Source organism: Humulus lupulus, chromosome 6, assembly GCF_963169125.1.
Source record: "Humulus lupulus chromosome 6, drHumLupu1.1, whole genome shotgun sequence".
Lineage (NCBI taxonomy): Eukaryota > Viridiplantae > Streptophyta > Magnoliopsida > Rosales > Cannabaceae > Humulus > Humulus lupulus.
The window spans coordinates 83,897,823-83,914,595 of NC_084798.1; the positions used below are offsets into that span (position 1 = coordinate 83,897,823).

A 16,773-nucleotide genomic window follows, 5' to 3' on the forward strand; every position below is an offset into this window, starting at 1 on the left:
GGTGGTGGATTGTTCCTCAGCATACAACACCATCTTGGGGCAACCTGCACTGGTAGAGTTTGGGGTCGTCACCTCCATCCATCATCTGTGCATGAAGTTACCCATAGATGTAGGTATCGGCACAGTCTATGGTGACCAGAAAGAGGCAAGACAGTGTTACAATGTCTCCCTCAAGGCTCTAGTGATGATGGTAAGGGAGGAAGGTCTTGAGAAGGTCGAGGCCTCGGAGGTACAAGCTGTCCAGGAGTCGAGGCCCAACAAGTTAGATCCAAGGGTTCAAGAGTAGAGGTCCATTGAACCAATAGAGAAGGTGGAGGAGGTAGTTCTTGATACCTCAACCTCGACAGGAAAGTAAAAGTTGGGGGAAGCTTAAAAAAGAAAGTTTGAGAGGCATTGGTAGGCTTCCTCCAAGGAAACCAAGACATGTTCGCCTGGTCACATTCTGCCATGACTGCTATTTATCCAAATATCATATGCCATGCCTTGAATGTCGATCATAGCTTTGCTCTCATCTAGCAGAAGCAACAGACGTTTGATTAAACTCGGAAAGAGGCTCTCAAGGCTGAAGTAGACAAGCTCCTCTCCAATGGGTTTATCCGAGAAGCCCAATACCCTAGGTGGCTGGCCAATCATGTCCTCGTGCCAAAGTCAAATGGCACTTAGAGGACATGCATTGATTTCTCGGACCTTAACAAGGCCTGTTCGAAGGACTGCTTCCTGCTTCCCAAGATAGACCAGATGGTCGATGCCACCTCTGGTTACGAGTTACTATAGTTCATGGATGCATACTCAGGATATAACCAGATATCCATGCACATCGTCGATCAGAAGCACACTAGCTTTCGAACCGACAAGGGTATTTATTGTTACATTTTGATGCCTTTCGGGCTAAAAAATGCTGGCACCACCTACCAGAGGTTGGTTAACAAGATGTTCAAAAACCAATTGGGTCAAAACATGGAGGTCTATGTAGACGATATGTTGGTCAAATCCAGGACTGCCCAGACCACGTGGGTGACCTGACTAAGGTCTTCGCGGTGCTCCACCGGTTCAAGATGAAGCTCAACCCCCAAAAGTGCACATTTGGGGTTGCCTCCGGAAAGTTCCTAGGCTTCATCGTCAGTGCTCGAGGGATTAAGGTGAACCCCAAGAATATCAAGGCCCTAATCGAAATTCCATCTCCCTGTAAACATAAAGACATTCAAAGACTAATAGGGAGGATCGCATCTTTGAGCCATTTTGTCTCCAAGGAAATGGACAAGTGCATCCCTTTCTTCAATGTTCTCCAAGAAAGTCAGAGGTTTTAATGGACAGAAGAGTGTGAACAGGCGTTCCAACAGCTCAAGGCACACATGGAAAACCCTCCGATCCTATCCAAGCCAGTAGACGGAGAAGTTCTCCTGCTCTACATGGTTGTTTCGGAAGACGCCATCAGTGTTGCGTTGGTAAGGGAAGAAAGCCGTGTTCAACACCCCATCTATTATGTCAACAAAAGACTCCTTGGGGCAGAGTCTAGGTACCCGCTAATGGAGAAGTTAACCTTTTTCTTAATGGTTGCCTCTCAAAAGCTAAGACCCTACTTCCAAGTGCATCTGATTAAGGTCCTCACAAACCATCCCCTCAAACAAGTCCTTCAGAAGCCTGAGTCGTCGGGAAGGCTCTTGAAGTGGTCGATGGAGCTGAGTCAATTTGACATCACCTACTATCTAAGGATTGCCATAAAAGGTTAAGCACTCACCGATTTCATCACCGAGTGCATAGGGAATCAGGAAAAGATTGAGGGTAACCCAAGGGTCGGATGAGCCTAGAAACTGTTTGTGGATGGATCTTATAATAAAAATGGCACCAAGGTGGGAATTATTTTGATTTCCCTCGAGGGGCATAGGGTGTATAGTGCCCTTCGCTTTAGGTTTAGCATCTCTAACAATGAAGCATAATATGAAGCCTTAATTGTTGGGCTCCAAGTGGCGTTGGAGCTCAAGGCCGAAGGACTCAAGATCTTTAGCGACTCCCAACTCATGGTGAACCAAGTTCTCAGAGAGTACACGGCCCGAGAAACAAAGATGGCAACGTACTTGGCAAAGGTTCAAGAAATGTTGCATAACTTCCAAAGATTCACTATTCGGCAAGTACCGCGAGAGCAAAATTCTAATGCGGACGCCCTGGCTAAGCTGGCCATGACCAAAGATGCAGAGTTAATCAATGTGGTCCCCATTGATTACTTGGATTCTTTGAGTGCCTCAGCTCCAGACGAGGTGGAATATATAGAATCCCAAGATGGGTGGATGGAGCCAATAGTTAAATACCTCATCTCCGGGGAGTTGCCCCAAGATAAGAAGGGAGCTTGGATGTTGTTGTATCAAGTACCGAGGTACATAATCATGGATAATAGGCTTTATAGGTGAGGTTATTCATTGCCCTTGCTTCGGTGTGTGTCCATGCCAGAAGCCAGTTTAATACTACGAGAGGTACACGAAGGTTTCTACGGAGATCACACTAGGGGGCAAAGCCTCTCCAAGAAGATCTTAAGGCAAGGGTATTTTTGGCCTACCATGATTGGAGATGAAATGGATTACGTCGAGAAATACAACAAGTGCCAGCACTTTGCCAATATCCCCCGAGCGCCTCCAAATGAGCTCACGCAGATGACCAGCCCATGGCCTTTTGCTGTCTAGGGCATCGACCTTATCGGGTCCCTACCTACAGGGAAGGGAGGTGATATATGCCAAAGTGGTCATCGACTACTTCACGAAGTGGGTTGAGGCCAAGCCACTCGCTACCATCACCTCCAGAAAGGTTTTGGATTTCGTCATCAAAAACATAGTGAGGAAGATAGTCTCCGATAACGGATTGTAGTTCAACAGTGAAGTATTCACAGACTTCTGTCAATGGCATGGTGTCATCAAGAGCTTCTCTTCCGTGGCCCATCCGCAGGCCAATGGCCAAGTGGAAGCAATTGATAAGACACTCAAGTCCACTTTGAAGAAAAGGTTGGAGCAGGCAAAAGGAGCTTGGCCCGAGGAGCTGCCTTGGGCGTTGTGGAGCTACCACACTACTACCCGAACCACCACCACCATTCTCCCTTCTCGATGGCCTACGGGTATGAGGCTATGCTCCCAGTTGAAGCAGCAATCTCCATACACCGACGGGAGACGTATGACCCGACCATGAACCATGCTTTACTTTGGGAGTCCTTGGACCTTGTGAAGGAACTACGCGAAGCTTCTCAGCTTTGAGTAGCATCCTACCAACAGAAGGTGGCCAGATATATTAACTCCAAAGTGAAAGATAGAAAATTTGCGGTCGGAGATCTAGTGTTGCGAAAAGTCTTCTTAGCCAGCCGAGACCCCGGTGCATGAGTGATGGGACCCAACTGGGAGGGCCCAGACCAAGTCGAGAGCGTTGTGTGTCCAGGAACATAAAAATTATCCCAAATAAGTGGGGCGTTGATTCCTCACCCCTAGAATTTCGAGCATCTTCACTAGTATTACCGGTACTATGAGCAGCAAACATTGCCTATTTCTGTAATACCCTTTGTAGCCTTTGAGCAAATGTAATGGAAACTATGTATATAAAACACGGTAAGGAATTTATTGTTTGCTTATATTCTTTGGTTTCCTTTATATTCTATTAATTCTATGTAAGAGCACCCACTCACCTGGACAAATGACCACAGACTAATCTCTGATCACTTGGGGGGCATGGAGTTAGGGCAGCACGCCTCGCAGAGAACGACTTAGGAAACTAAAACTTGTCAATTGTCAAGAGTAAGCCTAGCATCGCCATCTCGAGAATAGAAAATCCTAGGAAACTAGTTAGGTCTAGCCTAGAAGGCAGCTTGTTCCAGGTAGAACTAAGATTAACACCTAGGAACTAGATAACCTAGTGTCACCTCCAGTGGACATCGAACCCAGGGAGCTCTGATCAAGTCTCTTGATCTCGAGATGCGAACAGAAGGTCAAGTACCCCATAGTTGGCCTCAGGGAATCCGTGACAAGGGGAGCTTGGCTAGTCGACGAGTGAAGTGCCCCTAAGGTCAGTATATCCCATAGCTAGAAAACCTAGTATAATGCAGACTTAAGAATTCAGGTTACCTTCTGAGGATAGCGCGCACCCAAAGAGTAATAACGAAATCCTAATATGTGAGACATGGGTGGATGTCCAAGCCGTTTATGCTTGGGCACCTTGTTAACATCACCTCCCAAGGAGATGTGAGATGATCTGAACGTGACAAGATATGCACTCGGGGGGCAGGCAGTTTCACGTGCCACAACCCCCGATAGCTTGAATCTTTGGATTGCAGGGGCATAGGACACTGAGTATGGACCAATGGTAAATTTTTGCGTCAAAGTTACTTCTAGGACTATGAGCCTACAAAGGACCAAGTGGATAAAACAGTTTGAGTTCTTGTTCTCATGAAATTCGTGTTATGTTGAATTTATAGAACCAACTGAATAAAATGGTTTGAGTTCTTGTTATTGTGACATTCGTATTACGTTGAATTTACAGAACCAACTAGTTAAAACGATTTGAGTTTTTGTTCTCATGACATTCGTGTTACGTTGAATTTATAGAACCAACTGGCTAAAGTGGATTGAGTTCTTGTTCTCATGACATTCGTGTTATGTTGAATTTACATAACCGACTAGTTAAAACATTTGGAGTTTTTGTTCTCGTGATGTTCATGTTACGTTGAATTTATAGAACCAAGAGTTTTTAAGATGGTTTGAGTTCTTGTTCTCGTGACAGTTGGGTTACGTTGAATTTATAGAACCAATCGCCTAATTCTCGTGGTCATTAAGTTACGTTGACATGCAAGTTACGTTGAATTTATATAACCAATCGCCTAATTCTCGTGGTCATTAAGTTACGTTGACATGCATGTTATGTTGAATTTATAGATACAAAAGTTTTTAAGATGGTTTGAGTTCTTGTTCTCGTGACAGTTGGGTTACGTCGAATTTATAGAACTAGTCGCCTAATTCTCGTGGTCATTAAGTTACGTTGAATTCAGAGAGCCAAATTAAGTGAAAGTAAGGAAAGATGCATTGAAAATAATTACAAGTATGCTCGGGGGCTCGAGCATTGAGTGTTTGTACCCCTAAAGAGTATGGCACACAGGCCTGTTCTATTTAAAAATTACTGGGGGCCTTTGCTTGATGGCACCTCTGTCACCAGCTCAACTACTGGCTATTCTCAGAAGTCTGACCCGCCGCTGAGGCCTCTCTCTCTCTTGAGCTGTGCGGGTAGCGTCCACCTCGAGACGTGCCTCAAGTTTGGTCCTCATGTCAAAATCCTCTATGAAAGAGAGGTCCATGTCCTTGTTGCTTTGCCATGCAACAAAGAGCATGTCCTCAGCCATCTCGTCGAGGTCTTTGGCCAGTTCCCCATTGATTTTTTCCAACTCACCGACACGGGCTTAAAGTTCCACTTGGCTTAACCGAAACTCCTTGCGGACTTGGGCCAGTTCCTTCTCCACAGTCCATGTGCGGACTGCAACATCTTCCAATAGCATGGCGAATATTTCCTCCAAGGTTGACAACTTCGACCTCTCCGTTACCAGTTGGTCCTCCACCTCTCAGACACGGGCCTTGGTGTCCTCCACCTCTTTTCTGGAGCCACGAATGTTCCTCCAAGGGACTGCAGTCTCTTGGGTTTGAGCAAGCTCCACCTGGATGCGAGCCAACTCCTCCCGAGCCTTTTTCAGCTCAAGGGATCGCGTCAGCACCAGGTCCCCAAGTCGTTGATTTAAGGCCGCAACCTGTAAATTCAGAATGAAGAATCATCCAAAAAGACAAGATATACAGGAATACTTGAATAGAAATCAAGACTTACTCTAGTGGCAGCGTGACGGTTGGTTGCCACCAGCGCCACCTCATTGTCGCCACCGCAACAGGCGAAGCTACCTGCGGCCATCTCACACAAGGATGTCGTTAGTCCCTGCAGGAGTTCCGTGCCAAGTGGTATGGCCCTCTCTCCTATTCTCCTCGTGAGGAGAGGTTCAAGTTCTCCATGGCGAGGAGCGGAGACAGGTTCTTTCAGCCAGTCCTCGCGTAGAAACTCGGTCAATAGTCAGACACTCTCGTTGCCTTCGCCAATGCGAGCATTGTAGTACTCCGTGACCTCCTTGTGTAGACCCAAGCCATCATCATCATAATACTCTAGAAAGGTGACCAACTGGGGATCCTTGGATTTAGGGGAATTGGGAGGAATTTCTTTGCCTTTCCCGAAGAATCCCTCATCTCAGGGAGAGGAAGCCTCAAGGTCTATGACCTCGTAGGCGACTGCTGTGCTTAAGGTAAGGGTCGTTGGAGCAGCGATTGAGGGTACTGGAACAGACGAAGGAGGCGTGGGCACTGTTGTCGAGGCCGTCGAAAGGTCGATCTCAAAAGGGCTTGACACCCTTTGGCATTTCGAGCGCACCATGTCTGAAAAGCCCATGCTGTCTGCACAAAGGAAACACCCTTGTTAGTCCCTATAAATGAAAATAAATCCATAACAGAATAATACGTGCAGAAAATTTGTACTAGCTCCTCAGAATGGAGGATGGTACTAGCAAATTTGTGTACAAGACGAACCATCTCTTATGTTAAATTGGTTTTGTACTGACAAAACCAAGAGGCCTGCATGGCCATCGACTCATCAAGAGGCACGAAGCCATGAGGGTGCCTTTTTCTCTTTGAGTTGTGGAGGAATGTGTTGATGAGATCCTGGTAATCTTGGTACTCTTTCGCATACCAATGACACTCTGAGACTTGGCCACATTCGAGAAGGGAGGGAGAAAAAACAAGATATGGTTGGGACTAGTTCCCTCCCCTACATGCCTAGCATAGTGAAGAATGATCGAAGATTCACCTTGATGCATGGAGGACGATTCGATCCCTGCTTCTAGCTTCGCCTCAAGCTCTTCGTCTTATTTTTCCTCCGTAATGACTTTGATAGCAAGAACACTATCCACGTGCTCTTCACGAAGACGCTGCTGATATTGTTGGAGCACCTTGGCCACCATGAAATCTGTGTGTAGCTTCGCTTCCATTTGAGATCTCTTCGAGTTTTGAAATTAGGCAAGGACCATAGAATTTACACTTTTCCCCGCCTGCAGCAACCCATACTGTCGAAGACGGACATCGGTGATGAGGAGGGAAAGCTCTAGCTCTTCGTTGCGGAGAGAGCCTATCGCCCGAAGCCTCTCATCGAAGGAATCAACAAAAGGGGTACGATGATATGGACCTGATTAGGACAATAAGAATAGAGATAAGTAACAAGCTAAGTGCCATTGGACTAACTTACGCGAGTTCGATACTTACCGACGGTGGTGAAGCCCAAGAGTAAGGTGGGATTAGTCCTCGTGGGAAAACTGTTCGCCTAAAAGAATTGATCTTTATAAGCCCGAGCGTGGTTCTCGTTGTTACACAAAGCTTTATAGCCTTTCCCCAGACTTGTGTGTTTCATCAAGGTATAATATCCCCATTTCCCCCATTCTTCGAGCATTGCCGAAAGCTGTAGATATACAGTATTTTGACGAAGGACGGAGTGGGCCAGTTTTGGATCTTGTATAGGATGTAGAGTCCAACTAGTAGCCAATAGCCGTTCGAAGATAGTTGACATGGGGCTATGCCGGCGAATTTGAGGAAGTCGACATAATATTGGTGCAGTGGCAGGGCTGCACCCGCTTGAAGATGTGAGGCGCTCCAAGGCCCGAGCCCGTGAATGATTTTGTGCATCCTCTCATCCTCCCAAGCCAGGCGCACTAATATCTCGCTGTCGTCTGCCCCGTAGTTGGTGAGTATTTTAGTTAAGGCACCTCGATGCCATAGCTTGCTCGGAAGGTCTTCTGCTTCTAATCCTATGGCATGATACGGGGTATTTGACAGCATCGGATTAACGTTGGCCTCTTCCTCTGAGAGGCCAGCTCTGCAAGGCCTCACCGCAACCGGCTTTGAGCTCTCTCGTACAATAAGAGCCTGGTTGCTATCAATCACTTGTGTTCCCTTCTCGGGGCGTTATTCTGCCTCTCGAGCCATCAGGAGGATTTCGTTGTCAAAGGCGTAGAACCCTTGTTGGTGGAGCTAATGAAGCTCCTCAGATATTTGAAAACAAATACCAAGCAGTTAGCGCCTTGACCTGAAGGAAGTTAGGCCAAAACGAGAGCCCCTAAGACAACTGCTCGGGGAAGGAGAAAGAAATAGACTAATGTCTCTGGGGTGTCCTCGGAGCCAAGTACTTGACACTGGAAACACTTCCAGAAAAGATGAACACCATCAGAGATGGTGAACATCGCCGGAATTGGGAAATTTTCCAGATTCTAGCCGAAGACACAGATTATTGAAAAACGCACCAGAACACTACAAAACGCTTAAATGAGCCATTTAGACCCTTTATGACCGTAAATAAGGCAAAAAAGTCTCTGAAAGGCTCGAAAAACAACTCCTAAGCATGCATCTTAAACTCTCAAACACACATGAAAATGGAAAATCATAGTTCAGGGATACTTACTCGAAATGTAACGTCGGATTATCTAGGACATGGGTACTCGAGAGCGATCTAAGGGCCTAAGATCAAAGAGGTGCGGATCGTGATAATTGGCATTGGAAAAGGAAATCTCGAGTATTAACTGAAAGGACGCCTAGGGTATGGAAAAGACGTTTCTGGCCACGGAATTGATCTTTCATTAATGGCACGGATTGACTAGCCCAACAATGGGGTTACAACATGTGGCAGGAAATCTCATAGTGACACCAGTAGAAGTCCAAATGTTTCCTATCCAAGAACTTTTCGAAGTCTTCCTCAATTTTAAGTCTCCACTGCCCGAGGATGAGTAGAGACTTGGGGGAAAATGTTGTCCGTATTTTCACCCAAGGACACGTGATCGTCTGAGTAGGACATGTGCTTCTTTTCACGAGGCCGCGCCCCGAGGATAAGTCTTCGAGAGGTCGGGTCTATAGTTGGGGATCATTCCCCTTGGATAGAGGGAGGACTTTGACCTATCCCTAGGGGTATGTCCCGAGAGCTACGAACGCCTTCCTAAGGCTATGTCCCGAGAATGCTTGGCAGTCCACGGGTTGTTTCTTGCCATCAGTTATATTCCAGGGCGAGGATCTTGTCCTCAGGATCTAGAGGATAAGCCAGGTGTCAGGTGATGCGGGATAGCAACATCAGAGGAAGACCTGACCAACCATTATGGGTGATCCGTCAACAGTGTTGTCGAGTGTACGACTCGACAATTCGCACACCCACTACGCCGTCTGACGTGGAGGTACTTGCATCATACCCTGACAGTACTTAGGGCATGTTCCCTATAAAGTAGGTACCTTTCTGCAGTGGGCCTCGCAAATCTCGCTTGGGCCGTGACCTCTATTCAATGCAGCCAAATGCGTTGAAGTGGTATTAATCCCCTAATAATGGGAAGAATGTGTATTAATTACTTATGATTAGTATTAATGACCCCAACCTCTATAAATATGGCTTGGAGTCTCATTGTAAAAGGTTTAGCTTTTTAGAGAGAAAATACTTTGTACTCAGAGCAATCTAAACACTACCTGATAATACACTATTGAAGCTTGTCCTCGCAAGCTTCCAATCATTTTAATATCAGAGACCTGTGGACTAGGGTTCTTTTATGACCTAAACCACATAAAAATTATTGTGTTTGATTCACTTATTTCTTTAATCTCTGTTCTTACGGTTGATAGCGTAAAAAATAGTCAACACTTACAATTTGTATTCCACTAACTTGGGTAACTACAATTTAATTGTGGGATTTGACATATTCAACATAAATGTAACAAATTAACTAGTTAATTAGGAATTAATTACAATATAATTATGGTATAAAATCTCGTACTTTCATATTTACATGTGATTAGTTGAATGTTTGTAGATGTCACAAACTAATGTCTTTAATTATCAATTTATGACTATTAATTGATGCAAAAAATTTATAAAGAAGTTCTTTCTTCACTTTTATGAGTTGGAGAAGTGGATATTTAAGAAATGAATGTTGTTGCAACTGGTATTCGTTTGAATATAAGAAACTTTCGAGGAAAAAAAGTAATAATCTTATAATAAAAGGATTGACCAGCAAATCCGTCTTATCTTTACCAATCTTCGCCTCCAAGATTTCGAAGCGTGTAAGAAAACGACGTCGTTGCATGGTCTAAAACAATAGACTGAGACTCGCCTTGTTCTCCAAAGTTTTGCCCTCACTAATCAATTTTGAAAATTAAATTCTCTCTTCTCTCTCTTTACAATCACAGAAAAAGGCATACATGGCTGGGGAAAACGAACCCGCGAAGCTCCTCTTACCGTATCTGCAACGAGCCGATGAGTTACAGAAGCACGAGCCTCTCGTATCTTATTATTGTAAGTCTTTCTTTTAATCACAAACCTTAAATGTTCGGATTAATAATCTTACTATTTCGATCTCTAAATCCCTAGCAAGCTTTATTGATCTCTTAGTTTTTTAATTGAATTATTTGATTATCATGTAGGTCGCTTGTACGCAATGGAAAGAGGATTGAAAATCCCTCAGAGCGAGCGTACCAAGACTACCAATGCCCTCCTTATTTCCCTCATGAACCAGCTTGAGAAGGTCATTATATTTATACACATACACTTGTGCGTGGAATCTATTATATAAATTTTTGGGTTGTACTTTTTGATTTGGAAGATGTGTTTTTGGTTTCAATTCCATTAATCAACTAGGTTTTATTTTTTCCTTGCTCTAAAGCTGTTTAAAAAGGATAGGAATGTTAAATTGCATCTCTTTATGTCATTTTTTCTTACCCGATGAATAATTTAGTAGCAAGTCTTAAATGCACTTGGGTTCGGTTCGTTTCATCAACTGAGATATTTTGCTAAACCTATTAGTGAACTTAATACTTAATAGTAAGTTTGAAATTGATAAACCACCAAGAATATCCCAACGCATCACTAGGCCAAATCAGAAGTATATGGACTAAGTCCTAAGCACATGATCTTTTAATAAGGTCTTAGTCTTATCTTTACTAGAGTACTAGTCTTCAGCAAGTAGTTATCCATGCAACTTTATTTATTTATGAAATAATATTTATTTTTCTTAGTGATCTTACGAGTAGGAAGAGTTGTTTTTGAATCCAAACAGTTGTGGTCTATTCTCACCCGAAGAGAACAACATTATATGTACATATATATTTATATAAAGCTTTGACTGGGACCTATCAGTGGTATTAGAGTCGGGTTTCAATGACAACCAATAAAGAGAGAATTGAAGCATTAGAGGCTGCACTCGCTGGAGTCCTCACGGGAATGCAGAGACTTGAGGAATCGGTCAGCCGATTATCGGACTTCGTTCACAACAATGCGGACAGTTCGAACAACACAGGCAGACGTGGACCAATTCGGACACAATGGGAAGAGAGTGATGGCAGCCGGCAAACGTTCTCTTCAAAAATGGCAAAGCTAGAGTTTCCAAAATACTCTAGTGACGATCCCACGGAATGGTTCAATCGGGTTGCACAGTTTTTTGAATTTTAGGGCACAACAGACAATTAAAAAGTTTCTCTAGCTTCTTTTCATCTTGAAGGAGAAGCAAATCAATGGTGGCAATGGCTACGACACGCGTATGAAGAGGAAGGTCGCATGGTGACTTGGGACACATTTAAGGAAGAGTTGTGGGCTCGTTTTGGACCAACTGATTGTGAAGATTTTGATGAATCTCTGTCCAAAATTCGCCAAACTGGATCCCTTCGTGAATACCAAAAAGAGTTTGAGAGGCTGGGTAATTGAGTTGACGGCTGGTCACAGAAGGCACTTGTGGGAACATTCATGGGAGGATTACGATCAGAAATTTCGGAAGCTATTTGTATGTTCAAACCAAAAACTTTGAAGGACGCCATAAGCTTCGCTCGCATGAAAGACGAACAGCTACAACGACAACAGAGGTTCTACCGCGCACCACCATCAACTTCTCGTCCTTCGCTCATTCCTTCCGCTACCACTAAGACTTCAGCTATTAAGAAGCTGTCTTGGGATGAGATGCAAAGAAGACATGCGCAAGGGTTGTGCTTTAACTGTGATGACAAATTCTCAGTGGGGCATAAATGCAAGGGGTCTCAACTTCTTCTATTGGAGGGGAATTTTGAAGAGGAAGCTGAAGAACACAATACGGAAACCAAATATGACTTTCCTTTCGACCTCGAGATCTCACTACACGCTCTAACAGGATGGACAGCAGCAAAAACCATGCGTGTAACAGCCAAAATTGGAACTTATGAGGTGATGGTACTAATCGATAGCGGTTCGACACATAATTTCTTCAGTGACAGGTTGCTTCATTACTGCAGCTACCTATGATGCCCACTAAGCCTTTTTATGTACGCGTTGCAAATGGACCGCCATTATAATGCCAAGGGAGATTTGACAATGTCAACATACTTCTACAGGGTATTCCCTTCACCATTAATCTTTATTCTTTACCCCTAATTGGTTTAGATTTGGTTTTGGGTGTTCAATGGTTGGAACAACTAGGATCGGTGATCTGTGATTGGAGGAAGATGACAATGGAGTTCAAATGGGCCAACAAAGCTCGAGTGTTACAAGGGACCAACACTCAAATCCTTCAGCAAGCATCATTGGAGGCCATCTCAAAGGAGATGAGTCACAATGCTTCTTTCTTCACAATCTGTATACAACCAAACCACCAAGAAGATCCCAACGCATCACTCGGCCAAATCAGAAGTATATGGACTAAGTCCTAAGCACATGATCTTTTAATAAAGTCTTAGTCTTATCTTTACTAGAGTCCTAGTCTTCAGCAAGGAGTTATCCATGCAACGTTATTTATTTATGAAATAATATTTATTTTTCTTAGTGGTCTTAAGAGTAGGAAGAGTTGTTAGATACTTGGTGTATTTAAACTCATTTGGTGAATAAAGAAGGGCAGCTTTTGAATCCAAAAAGTTGTGGTCTCTTCTCACCCGAAGAGAACAACATTATATATACATATATATTTATATAAAGCTTTGACTGGGACCTATCAGAAATGCACTAGTACTGAGGCTCCTGTGACTAATTGGTTTTCTGGCTGCCTAGCTTTCTTTGTGACGAGTAATTTTTAGGATCCACTTTGCATTTATAACTATAACATGTATTTTCTGCCTGCAGTGCCCACATTCATTTATGTTTAATAGCTTTTTTTTTTGGTTCCTTCATCTTTTTATTAATTTTTTATTTTATATAATTCTTTACAGGATAAGAAGTCTCTGAAGTTGGGGTCTGAAGACAGTCTATATCTGGAGGGATTTGCCTCAAACGTCTTTGCAAAAGCAGACAAGCAAGATCGTGCTGGTCGAGCAGATTTGTATGTCAACTCATTCTCATTTTTTCTTATTCATGCCTATATTAAAAAAAATTATTAAATACTAGTAATTTCATTTTCATTATGCTTAGAATAACCAATTTCCTGTGCTCCATCAGTTGTTGGTATTTGCATAAGTAGCTCAGTACCATCCTTTGTGTGTAATTATGGTCAACTGATATTTATGATTATATTATGGTGATTTGTTGATTTATTCAAGGTTTGAAAAAAATTAATTTCAAATGTTATTACAATGGGAACTGTGACTAATGCATTGTGTTCTTTTCCTCTTTATTTCATGCTCGTGTTACCCTTCCTCCTCTGGAACGTTAAGGAGTTGTTTATGGTGATCATATTCTTTCAGAAGTAAATATATATGGGATATATAGAATTGTGGTCAACTGTCAATGCCTTTAGTTATGAATCCCTATGTAGATGTCTCTGCTATAGTATTCAAGTTTTTATTTCTTATGATCTAGAGTTTATTTTCATTATTTTACAGGGGTACTGCGAAAACATTCTATGCTGCAAGCATTTTCTTTGAGATTCTTAACCAGTTTGGTGCACTTCAGCCTGATGTGAGTTTTTGTGTAATTGTAACATAGAAATTCTATTACTTGTGCATTTGTTGGATGGATATTTTTTTTTTCACATGCACGTACCTTGATTTATTTCTATTAACTATCAAGGACACTAGATAGTTGGTGTTTTGAGTGTTTAATATTTCATGGTCTACATTTTGCAGCTTGAGCAGAAACAGAAGTATGCAGTTTGGAAAGCAGCTGATATAAGGAAAGCTTTAAAAGAAGGAAGGAAGCCTATTGCAGGACCCCCTTCTGGTGATGATGATCTGTCAATTCCTTCAAGTACAACTGGTGGAACATATGTAAGACCTTAAGTTTCATTATATGTGTACTTGTGAGTGCAAGTGTGTTTGTGTGCATATCATCTCTCTATATTTTTTCATCGTTGAGAAAAAAAAAGTATAATACTAATCCACACTGCAGTTATTTGGTGGGCTTGATGATAACTTTAGCTTATAGTATTTTGAAGAAGGGTCTGTCAGCATTCCAAGAGTATAATATTGAATATTTATATATATATATATATATATATATAAAAGTTGCATTTTCTGTTTTTTTTTTTAATCCTACTTTTAAATGCTGCATTAATGGTCTTTTAATACACTTGTCTTTGTAGGATATCGGACCTTGTGAAGCGACACCCACTATTCCTAGACAGGGTTCTGATTCATCTGAGTTGTACGATTCCAGTAATGACAGGCAGCATTCTACAATTGTTCCACCAACGGATCAACATTCAACTCACATTCCACCACAATTTCAATATCATGATAACGTTAACAACCACTATCATTCTACAAACACTCAACCACCACCACCACCTACACCACCACAATTCCATGATGAAGTCAACAATCAGCATTCGGCTAACATGCCTTCAGCTCCTCAAACTTACCCCACTGCCGGTTACCCTTCACATGATATCCACCCACCACCAGCAAATAGACCTGATGCTTCTGATTATCCGCAGCTATATCACCAACAACCCTTTCCCCAAGAACCCCATCATCATTTGCCTCACAATTATCCACAAGATACTACTTCTCACCCCTATCCTCATTTCCAATCTTATCCAAGTTTTTCAGAGAGCAGTATCCCTGCAGTGTCTTCCCACTATGCCTCTTACTATCAAGGCTCAGATGCTTCTTACACTTCCCAGTCGGCTCCTCCAACAACAAGCTATCAACCAGCTGCTCAACCCCAGTCAACTAGCCGGAATAGTTCTTTTAAAGAACCTGCCCCTGCTCCAGCGAAGTCATATGAGTATGACTGTAACTACCAGCCACCACCTGATAAAGTTGCGGAGGCACAAAAGGCAGCCAGATTTGCAGTTGGTGCATTGGCATTTGACGATGTGTCGATTGCTGTTGACTTCTTGAGGAAATCACTTGAACTTTTGACGAACCCATCAGCTGGTCAATGAGCTTCTTTCGTTTGGTGATAAATCTGATGTGTGTCAACTCTGGCTCTGTTGGTCAGGGTGGTTTGTAAATGTCAAAAGATATATACCGTGAGGTCTATTAAATACTGATGCGCTTGTGACCTGTCCGAATTAAATTTTATTGATTTTTGCCACGAGTTTCAATGATATTACTATGATAAATGAAAGAAAATATTTGTTTATTTTTTTAATTTGACGACAAGAATATTAATCATGTTAGTCAACGAACGATTATTGTGTAAAACTAAGTTAATGGAAACGAAACAACTGGAAGAGTACGGCTGTTTTAACTAAAAGCAGCTTCATCAAAGATAGTAGATAACCCAACAATAAGCATATGTTTAAAGCTTGCCTTCATCCTTAAAAGGAGCAAGTTTAAGGCTTCATGTTGAACCAAGTAAATAATACACTGAATGCGACAAACAAAAGCTGCTTTGTCCAGCTCAGTCGTCTCTTCCGGTGTTCTTTCTCACCTTTTGATCTTTCGGCTGTTATTGTCTCTTGGTCTTTTAACTTCTTCTATCAGTTGTATGAGAGAGAGAGAGAGAGAGAGAGTGCTTCCAACTTGTTTTAAGTCTACTGTTGAAATGGGATCTTGTTTCTAAGATTCCATAAAGAATTTCTTATTTTATTCTCTAAGGAAATTGGCTTAAATTATCTGCTGCATGAGGGAGCTACGTGTTTTTTCTGTTCTTACATAAATATACGAGACTTCTCTTTCTTCATTTGTATCGATAGCTTTTGTTTTTACTGCAGGGCTGGCATTCTTCACACTTAATAAATCTAGTGTTATATGCAATGATTGCTGGATCAGTTTTGAAGACTCCAAATTTGCCAAATCATATGCAAAAAAGAATATGGTACGTTAATATATTGGAAATAACTAGGCTGCAGCTACCTCTTCTTGAAAATTCCGCCAAGTAAGACCATTCTTATATATTCTCTTTAGTTTCCACTTGCTTTAACTATCATATTGAGCTATTATGCTCCATATTGTTTCCTTGTTTTACCTTTAGAAGAAATGAAACTTTGTTTTTCAAGTTCTGAAACATTGTCTAAAGAAAACCATGTTCATCATGAAAATGGTGGTTCAATAAAACTGGCTATGGACTATGTGAAGCCTACATACTCAAGGACTGGAATGAACAAGCGAAAAATACAGCAGAATGAGATTCAATACCACCAGAAGGTGAAGATGGTGAAGAAAGAAACTCTGGAGGATTTGATGTTAGCCTCACCGACCAAGAAAGAAAATTGTGTTAGAACCAAAACTGCTACTAGGGAGCGCAGCTTTGTCATAAGATTCTTCAAGAGAATCTGTCCGCCCTTCACCGATGATTATGGAGTTACTAATACCTCTAGATTAAAGGTTCAAAATGGTTCAATGGAGAGTGTTTTGAAGCTTAAAGTAG

General features: G+C 42.3%; 1 protein-coding gene across 3 annotated transcripts; it reads left to right on the forward strand.

Moving 5' to 3' along the window:
* Positions 1-10,191: 10,191 nt before the first annotated feature.
* LOC133782324 (protein HOMOLOG OF MAMMALIAN LYST-INTERACTING PROTEIN 5) lies at positions 10,192-15,543 on the forward strand. 3 transcript variants are annotated; one of them, XM_062221583.1, is made up of 6 exons: positions 10,192-10,362; positions 10,491-10,591; positions 13,230-13,339; positions 13,839-13,914; positions 14,082-14,222; positions 14,537-15,543. In XM_062221583.1, the coding sequence occupies exons 1-6, from the start codon at positions 10,269-10,271 to the stop codon at positions 15,341-15,343; spliced, it is 1,329 nt and encodes a 442-aa protein (XP_062077567.1). In that variant the 5' UTR covers positions 10,192-10,268; the 3' UTR covers positions 15,344-15,543. The 3 variants fall into 3 exon arrangements, with proteins under 3 accessions (XP_062077567.1, XP_062077569.1, XP_062077568.1); XM_062221585.1 differs by lacking the exons at positions 10,192-10,362; positions 10,491-10,591 and adding an exon at positions 10,647-12,423; XM_062221584.1 differs by lacking the exons at positions 10,192-10,362; positions 10,491-10,591 and adding an exon at positions 12,470-12,717.
* Positions 15,544-16,773: the final 1,230 nt, after the last annotated feature.

What these genes read in the sequence shown, in the direction of transcription:
- LOC133782324 (XM_062221583.1), top strand. Translation starts at nt 10,269, where the DNA reads ATGGCTGGGGAAAACGAACCCGCGAAGCTCCTCTTACCGTATCTGCAA. An exon ending in TCATGAACCAGCTTGAGAAG is followed by an intron (nt 10,592 to 13,229) that starts GTCATTATATTT and finishes AATTCTTTACAG; the next exon opens with GATAAGAAGTCTCTGAAGTT. An exon ending in TTGGTGCACTTCAGCCTGAT is followed by an intron (nt 13,915 to 14,081) that starts GTGAGTTTTTGT and finishes TACATTTTGCAG; the next exon opens with CTTGAGCAGAAACAGAAGTA.